The 15,002-nt window shown below is 50.0% G+C and overlaps 1 protein-coding gene across 4 annotated transcripts in view; it reads left to right on the top strand.

The window, feature by feature from the left end:
* LOC105698494 (ankyrin repeat domain-containing protein 6) overlaps positions 1 to 15,002 on the top strand; it is an 81,415-nt gene that overhangs the window by 63,585 nt on the left and 2,828 nt on the right. For all 4 annotated transcript variants that reach the window (XM_012422794.1, XM_023433818.1, XM_012422796.2 and 1 more), the window contains 3 exons: positions 13,244 to 13,453; positions 13,533 to 13,631; positions 13,697 to 14,854. In XM_012422794.1, the coding sequence (XP_012278217.1) occupies positions 13,244 to 13,453; positions 13,533 to 13,631; positions 13,697 to 14,854 (1,467 nt within the window). The remainder of the gene's footprint in view (positions 1 to 13,243; positions 13,454 to 13,532; positions 13,632 to 13,696; positions 14,855 to 15,002) is intronic.

Raw genomic sequence — 15,002 nt, 5'->3', positions numbered from 1 at the left:
GCGATCTCTGGCACCGGTCCGATCTCTGGATCCCCCGTAGGACGATCGCTTTCCTGGTGGCCGGTAAAAATAGTTATCGACGCGAATGGCCGCGATCGACTCTAAAAATGGCCGCCTCGACCGACTCGCACGCTCCGTGACTCACTAACTAGAAGAGGCACGGATTCGCGAGACTTCTTGTAGACGATGCCACCGGTCGAGTCTATTCTCGCAGGAGGTGGCTTCTGCTTCTGGCTTTCTTCCCTCCGCGATACCAAAATGGCGGACGCGCTCGTTTCGCCTTTTTCGGCCGTCGGCGCGACCCAATGGCGTTCATTATTCCCTGAAATCGAGATACATTAATAGAAATGATTTAGAAAGGGGGAGGAAATGTGCAGGAACATTAAAAAAAATCCTAGAGTTCATTTACTTGGTTGCCGCGTCAAAGAATGTTTAGGGAAGGAAATCCAAGATGGCGGCCGCGCTCGTTTCGCCTTTTTCGGCCGTCGGCGCGACCCAATGCCGTTCATTATTCCCTGAAATCGCGGATACATTAATAGAAATGATTTAGAAAGGGGGAGGAAATGTGGAGGAACGTTAAAAAGAATCCTAGAGTTCATTTACTTGGTCGCCGCGTCAAAGAATGTTCAGGGAAGGAAATCCAAGATGGCGGCCGGGATTTTCGGTCACCGACGTGACCGAAATAATTCTCCCAGACACCATGAAATATCTTAGAAAATATATTAAACAATAAAATAGGAGAAAGACTCGGAAGAGGGTCGAAAAGGCATCCAGGAGCTCCTCCGAGAGGTAAAGACCTTCGGAATCCTTTTGATTTCCGCCAGAGGTGCCGCGAGGTGCTTTATCGCGCATAAAAGTCGAGCTCGGCTCGTTGCCGGTCTTATTCCGCTGCCGATCGATATTACCTATGGCCTGGCGCAATTACGCCAGCACGGTAACGCATCTGTGGCTCTCCGGCATGGAGAATAATTATGCAAAGCCGAACGCCCGTGAATAACCCTCGCTTTCTCCGCTCGCGCGGAGGCCGCGAATTACGCGGCATCGAAAGCTCCGGAATCGGCTCTTCGACTCGGTTAATATCTTCATAACCTCGGCGTCAGGGTGCGAGGGCGATCACCTCGCTAAGTACCGGTAATTGCGCCGCAATTAGCGGCCGTGTCGAGGAATGCCCTCGCCGTGGTTTTCGACCGCATCCTCTTTATCTCGCGTCGCGACTCCAAGTTGCGTTTCTTATCCTGGAATTAAAAGTTCCACTTTTAGAAATCGTTTATTCGTTTTTAAGTAAAAAGAGTCCTTATCGACCCTGCTCCCGGGTGCTTTTCCTTATCCTGGAATAACAAGTCGATTTTTTTTTCCGCTACGGTTTCGGCTTAAGAAGACACGCTAAAAAGAGATCCAATTAAGAGAACCAGAATTCCGGGTATTTTAAGTGGAGCGGATCGTAACATATGCGGTTATAATTTTTCCGGGTAGGAGTGTCGGATATTTGTTGCGAAGCGTTATATCTGGTTGCGGTACATTTCTCTTTCTGTACATAAATTCATCCACCGGAAATCTTTTAATCAGGCGCACTTAACATCGACCGGAAGTTTCCTTTGCGCGGAGGATGCGTCCTTATCAGCTCGCCTCTTTCGTGCGACCTTCGGAGGGACGAGAACCCGTTACAGCTCCACATGCTCGGGCAGGAATGCGCGTAAGTGCATGCGTAAGTGCACGCGTAAGTGCACGCGCGAGTGCGCGCCCAAGTGCACGCTCGAGCGGTGCCATGCGGACTTCGGCGAGTACTCGCCCTCTTCACGGTCATGAACAGGATTTTTCTTCGTATCATCCGCAGTGATGTGCCCGTTAATCTAATCGCTAGCATTGGCCCTCGATGAGTTCGGCCTGAAAATGTTAAATCCCCCAAATTGATACTTCCTTTAGGCGACGCAGGATTTTCTACTTTGGAGAAATTGAAAAAAAAAAAATTGTTTAACCTGTTATTTCGTGTTATCACGCAAAGATATGGGGTGGGAACGCCGCTTTTACCCATGTCTCGCTCGTATTCTTGCCTATTCCGGGCCGGACCAAGAGATGAGTTTTCTTCTTATCATCCGCAGTGATGTGCCCGTTAATCTAATCGCTAGCGTTGGCCCTCGATGAGTTCGGCCTGAAAATGTCAAATCCCCCAAATTGATACTTCCTTTAGGCGACGCAGGATTTTCTACTCTGGAGAAATTGAAAAAAAAAATTGTTTAACCTCTTATTTCGTGTTATCACGCAAAGATATGGGGTGGGAACTCCGCCTTTACCCATGTCTCGCTCGTATTCTTGCCTATTCCGGGCCGGACCAAGAGATGAGTATTCCTCTCCGAGGGAGTGGTGAAGCGAGGATGGAATGTAGTGCGAGAACCTTGAACTCAGGCCCGGCCACGGGTTATGGTCCCTCCTTAAGCTTCGTTTACACTCCTGTAAAGCGGTACCTCGCCTCTCCCCTGAAAAGGGACTCCACGAAGCAAACCCAGATTTTTTGCCGATTAATTATCCCCGACCTCTTCGAGGCTCTCTTCCACTTCCGATGGGGTCGGTTAGTGTCTTCGCGTGGTCCCGCTCTCCTAAAAAGGGGTGGTTGCTCTAAAAAATATTTTTTTTTTAAATTAATTACCATTGCACTCTTCGAGGTTCTTTTCCGCTTCCGTTGCAACCTCCACGTGGGACCACCAGGTCTCTTCCGGGTCTCACCCAGGGATCTTGCCTTGATCTTCGTCCTCGTCCATGTACCTTTTCCCCATAAAAGTGCTCGTACCCTTCCCCTGAAAACGGTATACCTAAAAGGACCATGTACAATGGCGGACATGAATGCCTCCCCTGAAGATACGGCATCGCCTGTGCAGGATGGGAAGGCATTGATGTCTCCCAGTGTACACCATGCACCCAGTACCTATTCAGGGTAGGACACGTCCTTTCCGCTTCTCCTGCACCTCTCGGCTGGATGCGGTCTTTCCGCATCGACCTCTCGCGATCGTGACCACCGGAATCGCCATGGACAGAGTCGTATCCCCGTCGCATTTTCTCCTCCCTGGAAGGGTAGACGACTGCAATTCGCGCGATAGGGTGGCCACCATAAACCCATCGAACTATATACGGATATACGGAAATATATTCCGCCATATCAGGCGAGTGGCTCCGTTTCTCTCGAAACATTGTTCCCCGCGATTAATGCGAGACGTCTTCCTTCTCGAGGAGAGATGACGAGCCCTCTCTCTTGCCTCTGCACTTTTCTGCACTTTTATGCGCGTGCATTCACGACCGAGGGCATTGCACGAATACGGGGTCGGCGACTGACTTAAAGTCTCACTCCTCTCCGAGACGAGTTCTCGTTCTTCGGTCTTAAAACCGAAAAAAATATCCCGACGTCCCCTGAAATTCCTGAACATTTATAAAAACTATTAAAATAACCCCATAAAAGTGTGTACATGGTTATACATGAAATTATACAAGTATGAAAAAAAGTTGGCACTGCAACAAAATCCTGCATCAGAGAAACGTCAGATTGGCTAAACGAAGTTCGTTTAAATCAACGTCAATTTTTCTCCTGAACAAAATAATTCTTTCGTACAATTACGGTTTGGTAAATAATTAAGGGAATGTATGAATAAGTAGAGGAAGAGTAGATGCGCGGCCGCCATCTTGGTTAGGGTTATACATAAAATTATACAAATATAAAAAAAAGTTGGCACTGCAACAAAATCCTGCATCAGAGAAACGTCAGATTGGCTACACGAAGTTCGTTTAAATCAACGTCAATTTTTCTCCTGAACAAAATAATTCTTTCGTACACTTACGGTTTGGTAAATAATTAAGGTAATGTATGAATAAGTAGAGGAAGAGTAGATGCGCGGCCGCCATCTTGGTTAGGGAAAAAGCACCGTCCGAAAATTCCCAAGCGGCAGGGGGTATACCGTTAAATATCCCTGATAAATAATGAGACACCGACTTTTAAAACTCGAGGAGGCAGAGTTTCGGCTCGTCCTCTTCGTTTTTGTTATCTCTCCCCTTTTGGCTCGTTTTCTTGGATCTCTCGACCGCGAGAGCGTCTCGTCTCGTTTCGAGCGCGTCCTCGCGAGGTGCGTGCGCGATTACCATCGGAGCGGAAAACGCTGCGGCTTGCGTTTCACGTCGATATATGCGCGAGTATCGTCGTTACATCTGCACGCCGATACCGACGTTACGGAACCGAAATATTCGCCGGGAGCGAAGTAGAAAGATGGCGTCCTCCCTCCAGTTCAAGACAAGATGGCGCCTCCAGGATTACTTAACTTAAATTCAAGCACAGCCGTCTCGTGGAGGAAAAATTACCGTCACCTTTGACGTCGTTGACATCACCTTAAAACCGGGGGAGAGCGTTTCTCTGCTTCTCGTCCGCAGGCGACGCGTCCCTCTTCGGACGCCATCTTGGACCGCCATCTTGGATCGCCATCTTGGATCTAGAAAAGGAAACCGCGTCGGCTAAAAAATGCCAGAGGAAGAGACCGCCGGTACTCTTTGACGGGCGATACAAGATCCAATTAGCGCATCGGAGGGTCCCTGGTCGGGATGACAACGATACCCACCGGTGTAACGACAAATCCCCGACAGATCACCGCGTCGTCCCCTGTCGACGGCTCGTCGCTGCCATATGAGGCCGCCGGTAGAATTATCGTCCCGTAAATGTGCCCGGTTGAACACCGGGGACGGGACACCTTCCGGGTTTCCGCATTCCCGGCCCTCCAGGCTCCTGCGTCTTCGGCGTCTTCTTCGAGGCCGATGGACCGTCCCGGCGTCTTCTCGCCATTTTGTCGAGCCCCGTTGACGCGTCCTCCGCCCCGGAATTATTTTTTTTCTTACCCTTTGCCGTGCATTTTCATCCGTAAGAATTAAATTATCACGGTGCGATGTCGGGGGAGCACGAGTAATTAATCTTTTACCTGCAGTAATGATAATTCGCCTCGAGGTGATCCGAACCGACGTCTTGGATAGATCTTTTCTGGAGGTTTTCCGATTTAGCCGCGGCCTCGAGGCGGCCGTTTCTCTCGATTATTTATCGGCCGTGAGATATAAATGATGATCACGTGCAAGGAATGCGCCTCTTTAATGCATCCACCAGGCTGCGGGAATACCCGAAGAGCTCGTCGAGGACGCGTCTTCGCGAGGCCTCCCTTCTCCTTCGTCCATCTAAAAAGTCCTGTAAATAGAAAAGGTACATAATTAAAATTCCCAAGCATCGCCTCTCTCCATTTTTAAAAATTGGTGAATATAAAATCGGAAAATAAAATAGGAATTTTTGCGTAAAATCTAGGAACGTTTGATTAACGTTTCCTGATCTCTGTTCCTGGTATCGCGACCGCAGCTGCACGTGCGAAAAGCATATTTCTTGGCTTGTAAATCCGTTTGTCGTTAGTCGTTACTCGCGACGAGCGGACATAATAATCACACACGAGTCGGCGGGGTAAAACGTAGTTTAATGACTCTCCGGCTGAACGGTAACCCGGAGGTGTCGGAGAACCGGTACCATTCTTCGTGGTCTTCTTTCTCCTGCATTCTCCATAGCGATCGTGTGCACTGTTAACCAGAATGCAGCGTGGACGCTGATCGAAATGCCATCTCGCCCTCTTGGACGCCTCGTTACGCTAAGCCTCGCTAAAAATTAATTCACAAAGTCTTGATTCGACCGTGGGACATTTCACAAGCCTTCAAAACATCTAACGAAATTATTTCTCCGCTGAGAGAAAAAAAAAAAATTCACGTACCAAAGAAATATTTTTTTTATACTATTCTAAAAGCGACGAAAAAAAAATAATACAGAACGTATTCACGTTTTAATAAAAAATATGCAAATGTCACGTTGAACAATTTCGTCGCATAACTCGAGAACCTCTTTTTCCGGGATTCAGGGAGCAGCTGCATTCGCGGATGCATTCGCGATGCAGCGGGCGGAAACCTCGGGATCTCGCAGGGCGATCATAGGATTGCGTTTCTTTTTCGGAGCTCGAGCCTGCAATTATCCCCCAGGGGTGCCTCTTTGCAAGTTTCTCGTGCATCGCTCGCCGGGATACTCGGTTTGCAGGTGCGATTAATGCGGTACCCACGCCTGTCAAATGCATAAAGCGCTGCATCCCCTTTCGCGATGCAGCGACGCCTTTGTCACTTTGAGACCCTTCACCTGTAAAAAAGAAAATTATTACAAAATTGCCCATGAACTGTTAACCCTAAGAATGGTCGAAGATTACGTTGGACCGCTCTAGAAAAAAGTAATCTCATTGAACCAGAAAAACATTTTAATTCCGGGAATAATTTGACAATTTATCTAAGTATGAATTAAATTATTATTCTTCGAATGACCGAAATGTTTCTTTGGTTTAATGAATTTCTTTTTTCTCAGGGCAATTACTTTTAACCGTTACGGACTGAACGATGCATTTTTGGATCGGTTGAATCGCTTCAAAGGCAGCGCGGGCCGAAAATGGCGACGAGGTGGCAAATGGGAGGATTTAGGACGATGCGTGTTTCCTTCGCTGCGGCACGTTCAGGCCTCGAGGAAATCAAAGTCGACAATGGCGAGGGCATCGTTTCGGCACGCAGCATGCAACAATGCAACTCCTGCAGGGGACGCCTCTCCAGGGACGCAACGAGTTTTCGTCTCTAAAAAGATTACTTAATTCATTAATCCGTCCAGGAACGCGACGAGCATTATTTCATCACTAAAAAGTGTCCGGAATTTCGTGGAACACGTTGAGTTAAAAAGATCTCACATTTTCCCTCGGAGGGTGCAGCATGGGTAGGCAGATTCCCGGGAGGTGACAGCGTTCACTTCTCGCATTTTCGCTAAAGACAGGGTCGATTCCGTACCTCGAAGGAGAGTGCTCATTTCTCGCCCTGCCACCTCACGTGAGTTTCTTAGTCCGATTCTCCAAGTGAAAACGCGAAACCCTCCCGCGAAGCGTCTCACATTTTCACCAGATCGGAAGTTCCAGAATCAACCCCTCGTTCCCGCGAGACGGGTAAGGACCGTTTGAAATTTGAAAACCAAGCGAGAGGGTGGTTTCCCCTGTCGTTACCAGGTGGCGTCGCGTCGCTAATCACTTCGGCGTCGACGTCGGGATTTCCGCGGGTGATAGACGAGCGCGCGGCCGCATAAGCGGTGCATAAGAGGTGCATAAAAGCGCTGCAGCGATAGCGGAGGATCCCTCGGAGAGCTCACAATCAATCAACGAGGTCGTCCGCCCCTGTCTCCCTCTCTCTCTCCCTTCCAGGCCCTCCATATATTCTGGTTTATTCAACGGCGCGACCGGCGGCCAACCGCAGTCGGTACTTACAGAAAAGGTACAGTACGTGCAACAAAGGAAAAAGGCACGCCGCGAGACGAGCCCGGCCGAGTCTGAACCTCCTCTGGTCAGTGAACCGTGGGTACACGCGACAACATCGCCGCTACGAACGACCGGTATTTTATATCCAAGAGATACCACAATGATACCGGGGCCGATCACGACGACGGATCAATTACCGGGCCCGATTTTTCCCACCCACGGAGCGAGCGTCCCTAACCTCGCTTCCGAGGGTCACCTCGAATATTTCGAGATTTATATACAAACCGAAATTACCGAGCAATTATTTAAGGGATGCGGATGTGCCATTCCAAGGGACAATAGTTCAAGGTAAACATTTCGTTATTTTCAGGTCGCCTTAAAATGGCTAGGACACGTACTTCACTCGTACCGATAAAATACGTTTTTTAGCCATTTAAAGTGAAAATAGTCCAGTCGAGTCGGACTCGAGGAGGAATTTTTTCATTTTTTCCCTCCCGAGGTGCATCCCGGGCGGAGTCGGCAGTCGAGGGTGAGCTCTGGGCGCGCCCAGCGATCGACCTGGCGGTATTGATTCAATAATGCCCGCTATCAGGGCGGCAGAAGGCCGGCGAAAGTGTCGAAGCAATTCCGGCTCCGGTCCAGCTCGGCGGTCTTCTGCTCCGATTCGGCGCTGCGTCCTCTCCTCCCTCCCTCGACGGAAGTGCTGCTATCGGCAAGGCGAGAACGGCCGTTCCGTTCGATTTTCCCGAGGCCGCGCCGATCAGGAGACCAGAACTCCCGGAAGGCCCAATCCCAATTGGGCGATTATTCGGGAAACGGGAGCGGGCCAGTCGATGAGATGCACCGATGCAGGGAATCGTTTCGTTGACTCCAACCTGGAGTCGGAAAGCTCGGCACGCGTCGTTTCGTCGCTGGTTCCTTGAAATTTCAATTAATTCCAGAAGCATCCCAAAAATGTTTCATTAATGATGTACCCTATAACATGAATTTGTAATAAGAAATCCGGCGTTCCAATAAACTGGCGTCGATATCAAATGGCAAATAAATAAAATTAAAATATCGAATCGCGGCCGCGAAATGACTCGTTTCAAGGAACTTTGTAGCTCCTGGATTACCTTTTCCAAGACTAATGGGCGGTTACGATTACGTTCTGTACCTTGCGGATTGCACGCCGCGGCGGGTCAGAGGGGAGCTGGCCAGCACGCGATGCCCTCGATGCACTCGTAATTGAATGATCTCGGAATACCTCGTGTTGCGACAATTGGCGGAATCGCGGGCCGGCACTTAACTGGCCGTAAAACGACGTAACGAGCGAAACCCTCGCACATGCGATGTCCAGACACCTGCGGAGCGGCGTTATCGCCGGTTTTAATCATCACTTATCTCTCGGCGAGATTATTAGTTGTACCTGAACCGTGCGACCCGATGCCGAAGAACAGGGCGAGGTGCTGAACGCGTAGCCGGTTCCGTTCCTCCTCCACTTTCACCTGGAACGTTGATGCGTCACCTGAGGATCTCTCGGTTAACGTGAAACTTGGATGTATTAAAATCCCAAGAATTCATTTTAAAGGATCAAGAAAACCTTTTTTTTTTAATTTTGAGGCAGCGGACGTTGGAACGTCACCTGAGGATCTCTCGGTTAACGTGAAACTTGGATGTATTAAAATCCCAAGAATTAATTTTGAAGGATCAAGAAAACCTTTTTTTTTTAATCTGGAGGCAGCGGACGTTGGAACGTCACCTGAGAATCTCTCGGTTAACGGGAAACTTGGATGTATTAAAATCCCAAGAATTAATTTTGAAGGATCAAGAAAACCTTTTTTTTCAATCAGGAGGCAGCGGACGTTGGAACGTCACCTGAGGATCTCTCGGTTAACGTGAAGCTTAGATGTATTAAAACCCCAAGAATTAATTTTAAAGGATCAAGAAAACCTTTTTTTTTTCAATTAGGAGGCAGCGGACGTTGGAACGTCACCTGAGAATCTCTCGGTTAACGTGAAACTTGGATGTATTAAAATCCCAAGAATTAATTTTGAAGGATCAAGAAAACCTTTTTTTTTTAATCAGGAGGCAGCGGACGTTGGAACGTCACCTGAGAATCTCTCCGTTAACGTGAAACTTGGATGTATTAAAATCCCAAGAATTAATTTTAAAGGATCAAGAAAACCTTTTTTTTTTAATCAGGAGGCAGCGGACGTTGGAACGTCACCTGAGAATCTCTCGGTTACGAGATACTCCGCGGAGGAGAGTCCTCGGGGTTCTCGCCGTGGGCAGCGGATAAGATCAGCATCCCGTTCTCGAGGGTGGCTCTCGGTTCCACCGCGTCCATGCCCATTACCATGATCTTCCTTCTAAGACAGAAAATTCGTCTTGGCTCGAGTTGCTCGCTGGAAGTGCATCCAAGACCCGCGGCGAAGGACCTCTGATCCCCAGTGGACGCGAAGTCCTCGAGCGAGTCCTGGTACGCGGATGTCCTCCAGGCATCAAACTCTCCGATTCTGCATAGAAATGGTAATACCGATCGTGGGTTGCATCGCGGTGCATACGCTGAGAAAAAAGAATGCCATTCAACCATCGAAACTTTCTTTCAATAGTACCAAGGAAATAATTCAGTGAATTCAAAGAATATTAATTTGACTGGAATAAACTGAAATAAATTGTCGTAATTTCGAGAAACAAAAAAATAAAAATCTTTCCATATGATTTATTCGACTTTACTCGAGTCAAATAATTATTCTTTGAGTTAAGAAAATATTTCTTTCGTTCATTGAAATGTGCTCTATGTACACTCACGCGCGTTTCGAGGAATAAATCGGCGGATTGGAAGAATCTCCTCGGTTCTCCAAAATGGCGTCCCCTGGCGCGGGATCGTAATCGCAGCTCCCTCGGGATGAAAAGATCCGCCTCGCGTAGGGGAGCGAAAAATAAAATGAGCGATAAGCAGCCGAGGGATCATCGACGTGGCCGCAATGGAACGATGCGAGGAGCTGGCTTATTCGCCGCGGGACATCTTTGGCAAATTGCCGACCAAGAGAGAAAATCGAGAACCGTCCAACGGAATCCTCTAGAGGACCTAGAACAGTACCAAGGGCGTCGATCTAGTATCCGGAACCATAGGAAAATACCCCGAAGAAACGTGAAATCCGTTACAAATATTGATACATTTTGAGTCCCCGGGAAATTTCCTGGTAGACCGACCAGACGAAGGGAACACGTTGCAATTTAATCGGGAACCAAGCCATTGGTCCGAGATGCGCATCTACATACGCGTGATTACAGGACATTCCGCCTAGCCGAAGGAAGTTCCGGACACCGGGGTCCTTCAGGGTCCTGAACTCGATCCTGGAACCTCCGCGGGATCGTCCTGGACCGCTGGAGGAGCTCCCGGGATCGTTATCGCGAGTCGTTGGCTCATAATTGGTCGGCTTCAAAACCGGCCGCCATTTTTGCGAAGGCGGCCGAGCGCGTCTAACGATCAACTAATCTATGCCGAGCAAAGGGAAACAAATGGCCATGGCTTCGAGGAACCTCGAGGAACGCATCACCGGACCTTGGATGAGATATAGAGTGCCTTTCGGGGTCCTCTTCGTGGTTCTCTTCGGGATCCGCTTCAGGGCTTTCAACAGCTAGGACCACCGATCGTGCATGGACTCCATGCGACCTCTGCAAGGAAATATCGTTAAAAAAAAATTTTTTTTAAGCCCATGGCCTTTAACGAAGATGACCCCAGTCATCTTCGAGTACCTTGAAGAGTCGGCAATCGGCATCTTTCGCCACTTTCTCGATTATGCCATTTAGGAGGGGGATGGCTCCCAGCAGAAGCTGGCCGATGATGATATCTCCGGTTCGGGCACGAGCTGGCACCTTCGAAGTGGACCGGATCCCCTCTCTGCTTCTCTTTCCTCGGTCCAGGGTGGCTGATCTAAATTGAATAGACGGTCCGTGATGTAGTGCGCAAACTTACCCGCAGGGAACCGCCTACGATAGGGAGTCTCTTCCTCGGGGGACACTTCGTGTCTCCATTATCCGAGCTCCTCTGAGAGGTTCTTTGCCCTGGTCTTACATCGCGCACCCGTTTTCTTCGATCATCCTGGGAGGTGCTCTCCGACTCCGACCTGGAAATCATATTTTTAAATTAGATGATTAGAAATTGAATTTTAATATCGAGAGTTACCTTGTAAAATGGAAATTACCCCGCACCGTTCGTGTAGGTGATATTTTAGGGTACTTCAGGTACTCGAATTTACCTTCCTTAAAAATTCGCCCTAAAATCCATCCTCCTTTAAAAATCTAATTTTTTAATCTTGTAAAATGGAAATTGCAATTTTTTCATCTCATAAAGAAGAGGACCACGTGGTCGATACTCGGAGACTTTTAGCGAGTTTTCCGGTCTCCCGCCTAAAGTAATGAATTTTCTCCTAAAAGTGAAATATTGGGATCGAGAAAATGCATCCTCCTCCAAACAAGGACACCTTGTAGGTGACGTTTAGGATATTTGGAGGTATTCCAAGGTACCCTTCCTGCCTCCGACCTGAAAATCATATTTTTAAATTAGATGATTACAAATTGGATTTTAATATCGAGAGTCACCTTGTAAAATGGAAATTGCAATTTTTTCATCTCATAAAGAAGAGGACCACGTGGTCGATACTCGGAGACTTTTAGCGAGTTTTCCTGCCTCCCGCCTAAAGTAACGAATTTTCTCCTAAAAGTGAAATATTGGGATCGAGAAAATGCATCCTCCTCCAAACAAGGACACCTTGTAGGTGACGTTTAGGATATTTGGAGGTATTCCAAGGTACCCTTCCTGCCTCCGACCTGGCTCGAACCGGTTAGGCGACGTCGGGGTTGCCGAGGCGATAAATTACCAAGGGCAAGGTGGGAGCCGCGATAACGGAGTTACGGACGACCTCGAGGAGGACCACGAGGAGGACGTCCTCGGCGGTATCTCGCGATAGAGGCCGGTAAGGAGGCGTGAAACATCGCCCCTGGGACCGGGACGACGCCGTTATGATTGCTCGCCTATCCCGGTCCATTAAGTCGGGACGTCTAGCGTGAGATGGGCCGGGCGAGACGCAATTTAGTCGGCGCAATTTCATTGTCATTACCGTGCAAAGTTTCCTAATTAGATGTCGGCCGGTTCTGCCTTTACCTCCAGCAAATTGCGGAACCGGGCGACGGTTGACCGCTCAATCCTTCCGATAATTAAATTACCCAGGTCTCCGAATCGCGTCATTGCATCCCCCGATGTTCATCGACATCCTTGACGTTCATCGATGCGACCCTCTCGGACCCGATTTTATTTCAATCTTTGACTTGAATTTAATTGAATATGAAATCGCCCTGGAAATATCAAACGTTGCCGTTCCTGGCGTTTCTTAAGGGGCTACACCTCAGGGAACGTCGAAAAAATGTTCATCGACATCCTTGATGTTCATCGATGCGACCTTTTTGGATCCGATTTTATGAAATCGCCCTAGAAATATCAAACGTTGCCATTCCTGGCGTTTCTGAAGGGGCTACACCCCAGTGAACGTCGAAAAAATGTTCATCGACATCCTTGATGTTCATCGATGCGACCCTCTCGGATCCGATTTTATGAAATCGCCCTGGAAATATCAAACGTTGCGATTCCTGGCATTTCTTAAGGAGCTACACCCCAGTGAACGTCGAAAAAATGTTCATCGACATCCTTGATGTTCATCGATGCGACCTTCTCGGATCCGATTTTATGAAATCGTCCTGGAAATATCAAACGTTGCCATTCCTGGCGTTTCTTAAGGGGCTACACCCCAGTGAATGTCAAAAAAATGTGTCGTGTAACTTTTAGAAATTGACAACGCGAATACGAAGGATACGGAGGTCCTGGCATGAAATTATTTTCGATATTTCGGTTAGAAAATCTCATCCGGTTTCAGCACGGGAACTCTGCGTTGCACGAGGCCTCGTGGCGAGGGTACAGCCGGACAGTGGCCGCCCTGGCGAAGGCCCTAGGGACGCAACGAGCACCCCTGCACACGAGGAACCTGACCGGCTTCGCCCCGCTCCACCTGGCCTGCCAAAACGGGCACAACCAGAGCTGCAGGGAGCTTCTGCTGGCAGGCTGCAACCCGGACCTGAGGAACAACGTGAGTACCTCCACCCTGCGATTTATAAATCCGGAAAATCCGGAAAATCCTCTTGACGGAATTTTCTACCCCATTTCAGTACGGCGACACTCCCCTGCACACCTCGGCGCGTTACGGCCACGCGGGGGTGACGAGGATCCTGATCTCGGCGTTGTGCAGGGTCTCCGACCAGAACAAGGTATCGGTCGAGGAAGAGGAGGAAAGTAGGAGGAAAAGGGAGCTCAGAGGGTGGTTTCCTTTCAGAACGGCGACACGGCTCTGCACATCGCAGCGGCCATGGGGAGGCGGAAGCTGACGAGGATCCTGCTGGAAGCAGGCTGCGACCGATCCCTGCGGAACAAGCAGGCGGAAACGGCAAAGGACATCGCCAAGAGGAAGAACCTGGCGGAGATCCTGGAGATAATCGGGAAAGCGCGCAGCAGGAGTCGAGCGCGGAGCAAAAGTCGAGAGGAAGAGGCGCCCGACAGGGTGGACTTCGCGATGGAGGGGAAGCCGGAGACGAAATCCACGAAGGGGGAGAAGAAGCGGGAGAAAACGGGAAGCGGGACCAGCGGAAGCCGAGACGGAGGCTCGAAGAAGGAGAAGAAGAAGCCGAAGGTCGGGAAGCAGCACAAGGTGCACTTCGAGAAGGCCATGATGGGTCGGCAATGGTCGCCCTACGGATGCCATTATTACCCGGACCCCGAAGCCTTCCCCCAGCCGAGGTTGGACTCGCTTCCCCCCGCCCCCCTGGCAAGGGGGGAGCAGTACTACCTCGACCTGGCCGGCAACATCAGGAAGGGCCCGGTCGGCGTGGGGTACACCTGCTACTGCGCGCCCTTCTTCAGGCACATGGAGGCCAAGCTGGAGCGCGACAAGGCGGAACTAAAGGCGCACATCGACCAGGCGCACGAAAGACTCGACCTGAAGGTCGCTAATCTGGAACGCCGCACCAAGGGGCAGATCTCGGACCTGTCCAGGTGCGTCGCCGCCGAGAGGTCGCGCTGCGACGAGAGACATCTCCATCTGGAGCAGTGGCTGTCGCGCGGCGCCAGGGGCAGGCACAGCGAGAGACCCTCCAGGTCGACCCTGGCAGGGGATCAGCCTGCCAGGGCCCGGTCCCTGGAGGACCTCCTCGACGAGAAGCCTCTGGATCGAAGCTTCGAAATCCCTGGAGAGACCCCCGTCCATAGGGGCAGTCTCGACGACCTGGATATTCCCGCCATCCCCAGGCTCAGCAAGTCTCTCAGGGAACTCCCTTCTTCAGGGTCTGGCGTCTCCAGGCCGGTCCTCAGAGTCCTGGACGCCCCCGTTAGGCTGAACGAAACCTTCGACGGCGTTCTGGGAAGGGCGAGGGGGTCTCCTTCCGGGCTCGCCAACTCCCAGGGACTTGGGTCCAGGACGCAGGGATTCCAGGGGAAGGTAGCCGCCTCCTCCTCTTCTTCTTCTTCCAATAAGTGGGATTAAAGTTAATGAGTTATCCGGAGAGATGACGTGCATTTGTTGAGGAGGCAGGAGGTCGCAACGAGGAACCGAGACCACGGTACTTGGCAGAGTTCCGCGCCAAGTG

The sequence above is a fragment of the Orussus abietinus genome, unplaced genomic scaffold (assembly GCF_000612105.2).
Source record: "Orussus abietinus isolate OABI.00-Male unplaced genomic scaffold, Oabi_2.0 scaffold58, whole genome shotgun sequence".
NCBI lineage: Eukaryota > Metazoa > Arthropoda > Insecta > Hymenoptera > Orussidae > Orussus > Orussus abietinus.
Note: the sequence above shows the minus strand (reverse complement) of the source record. Positions and strands in the feature narration are given on the sequence as shown.